Raw genomic sequence first — 2,002 nt, 5'->3', positions numbered from 1 at the left:
TTGTAAAACATTCATCTTCATCATATTTCTTCTTAAAAATACACTTTTAGACATTATTGTGTGGGCTTCTTCAACCAAACTAAAAACTGCCAATAATTAGTCTATTCCTAACAGCCCGCCCCACAATCACATCCAGCCCGTTTTCAACAACAGTTGGTTGTGTAAGAGCAGTGGACAAAAGTACTTCTGCATCATCTGTAGGAGTTCCTCTTGAATCTATGAGCATGTTATGCAGTACCACACATGCAATAACAATTTCTGCTGCATAATCAGGGTGATAATAAAGGATACACTGACCTAACAAATATCAAAATCTATATTTAACCAAATGCCCTTTCTATGCAGTTTCGGGCCTTGACATGCACTCTAGTGTAGTTCTCTCCTCTAGATCCTGGTTCTGCATTCAGAATAGGTGTCACAAGGTAGCTCCTTTGAGGGTAACCACTGTCACCTAAAATGTTATAAGTAATATTAAAGTTACAAATAATATTTAACATAGAACATCACCTGTTAAATATTTTTCTACTAAAAATGCAATTACCCAACAACCAAACTGACTTGCCAGATAGTTGCAGAGCCTCCATATGGCTTTGCAGTCTGCTACTTGCCCAGATATGACTGTTGTGACTTGCACCACCAAACTTGGCATTAACATTAGTGATTCCAAGATCACTGTCACATACCTAAAATATTTAATTGAGATTAATCTTTAATTATCTTATAATTATTATAACAAACATAAAAAGGTTCATACCATTTGGACATTAAGAGAATGAAAGCCTTTTCTGTTATAAAAACAAAGTACATCTGCAGCTGGACGAACTATGGCCACATGGGTGCAATCAATGGCACCAATTACACCAGGAAAATTAAACTTAGTATAAAATCTGTAAAATAATATTTGTAAGTAGTTGTATGTGCTCAAGGTAATAAAAATAAAATGACGGAAGTTATATATAGTAACCCCTACCCTTGCTTAATTTTAGTTCTTTGTGTGCTTGTTTGTGGGAATTGTATCCATTTATTTGAAATCTCATTCAGAGCTTTTGTCACCTCTCTGATACACCGACTTACACTTTTTTGATTCATATGTACCTCATTAGCAACACCTTTCTGATATGAACCCATGGCATAAAAGTTCAATGCTGTCAGCACCTAAAATATAATAATTGTGTCAGTATAAGACTCAAAGTGACTAAAGTTAACATTAATCATATTAATAACATAATCACCTTTTAACACACATATATTAAAAAAAAACATATATCATAAGAAATCAATTTACCTTAAGTTCCAGTGAAGTTGTTTTCGAACCTTTTAAACTGGTATTGTGCCTGAGCTCGTCACACAACGAGTGGAACTCTTCCTTATTCAGCCTGTAATGAGCTCTAAACTGCCACTCCGGAATTTTTTGGAGTAACCGTTCGCGATTCTTTAATCTTTGTAGAAGCATACGCTGCCGAGACATCTTTTTAGCTTCGGCATCTGCAGCTTCTAACATCAAGGCGGTCCACATGCGAGACATATCTATAATATGCCAAATCATAAATTGTTTACTTTATTCAACTAACAAATCATTTATAACATAATACCAAATTGATTTCTCACCTTAGAAGTTTTATTTAATATTTAATAATAGTTTAAGATATTTAACTAAAGTTGATTCGGTTGACTTCGCGGCAAAACGAGACACCTTTGTCGATCGTCTCAAAAACGAACGATCGTGTCGCTTTTAAAACGATTGGAAATGTCATTTCGTGTTACTGCCTAAGAATTTTATAGGAATTGGTCGAAAAACGATAGACGATAGACGACGCTTCGTCTTTCGTCTTTCGTGCGTGTTACTGCCTACGGTTTTAACGCGTGACGTCAGACGTCAGTCTCTCAACCAATCACAATCGAACGACAGTCGCTTTCGTTTCGTTTTTGTTTTTTACTGCCTAACCCCGCAGAGCGAACATTTCAGTGATGACATATGAAATATTATGATGTATGAATATGT

The 2,002-nt window shown here is 35.5% G+C and overlaps 1 protein-coding gene across 2 annotated transcripts; it reads right to left on the bottom strand.

Annotated features, from left to right (window-relative positions):
• Positions 1-1,771, bottom strand: LOC123723219 (putative nuclease HARBI1). 2 transcript variants are annotated; one of them, XM_045685794.1, is made up of 5 exons: positions 1,609-1,771; positions 1,286-1,527; positions 971-1,155; positions 755-887; positions 1-451 (listed from the first exon to the last, which is right to left on the bottom strand). In XM_045685794.1, exons 2-5 carry the CDS (start codon positions 1,523-1,525, stop codon positions 416-418), a joined length of 594 nt encoding a protein of 197 aa, XP_045541750.1. In that variant the 5' UTR covers positions 1,526-1,527; positions 1,609-1,771; the 3' UTR covers positions 1-415. The 2 variants fall into 2 exon arrangements, with proteins under 2 accessions (XP_045541750.1, XP_045541748.1); XM_045685792.1 differs by lacking the exon at positions 1,609-1,771 and having other exon boundaries at positions 1,286-1,602.
• Between the last annotated feature and the right edge of the window lie 231 nt (positions 1,772-2,002).

The sequence above is a fragment of the Papilio machaon genome, chromosome W (genome assembly GCF_912999745.1).
Source record: "Papilio machaon chromosome W, ilPapMach1.1, whole genome shotgun sequence".
Lineage (NCBI taxonomy): Eukaryota > Metazoa > Arthropoda > Insecta > Lepidoptera > Papilionidae > Papilio > Papilio machaon.
Note: the sequence above shows the minus strand (reverse complement) of the source record. Positions and strands in the feature narration are given on the sequence as shown.

Bases quoted from the DNA above. Each gene is read 5' to 3' on its own strand.
- LOC123723219 (XM_045685792.1), bottom strand. From the start codon at position 1,546: ATGATTTGGCATATTATAGATATGTCTCGCATGTGGACCGCCTTGATG. The intron at 1,156-1,285 runs GTAAATTGATTT...ATTATATTTTAG, and splicing joins CAACTTCACTGGAACTTAAG to GTGCTGACAGCATTGAACTT. The intron at 888-970 runs GTAGGGGTTACT...ATTATTTTACAG, and splicing joins AGAACTAAAATTAAGCAAGG to ATTTTATACTAAGTTTAATT.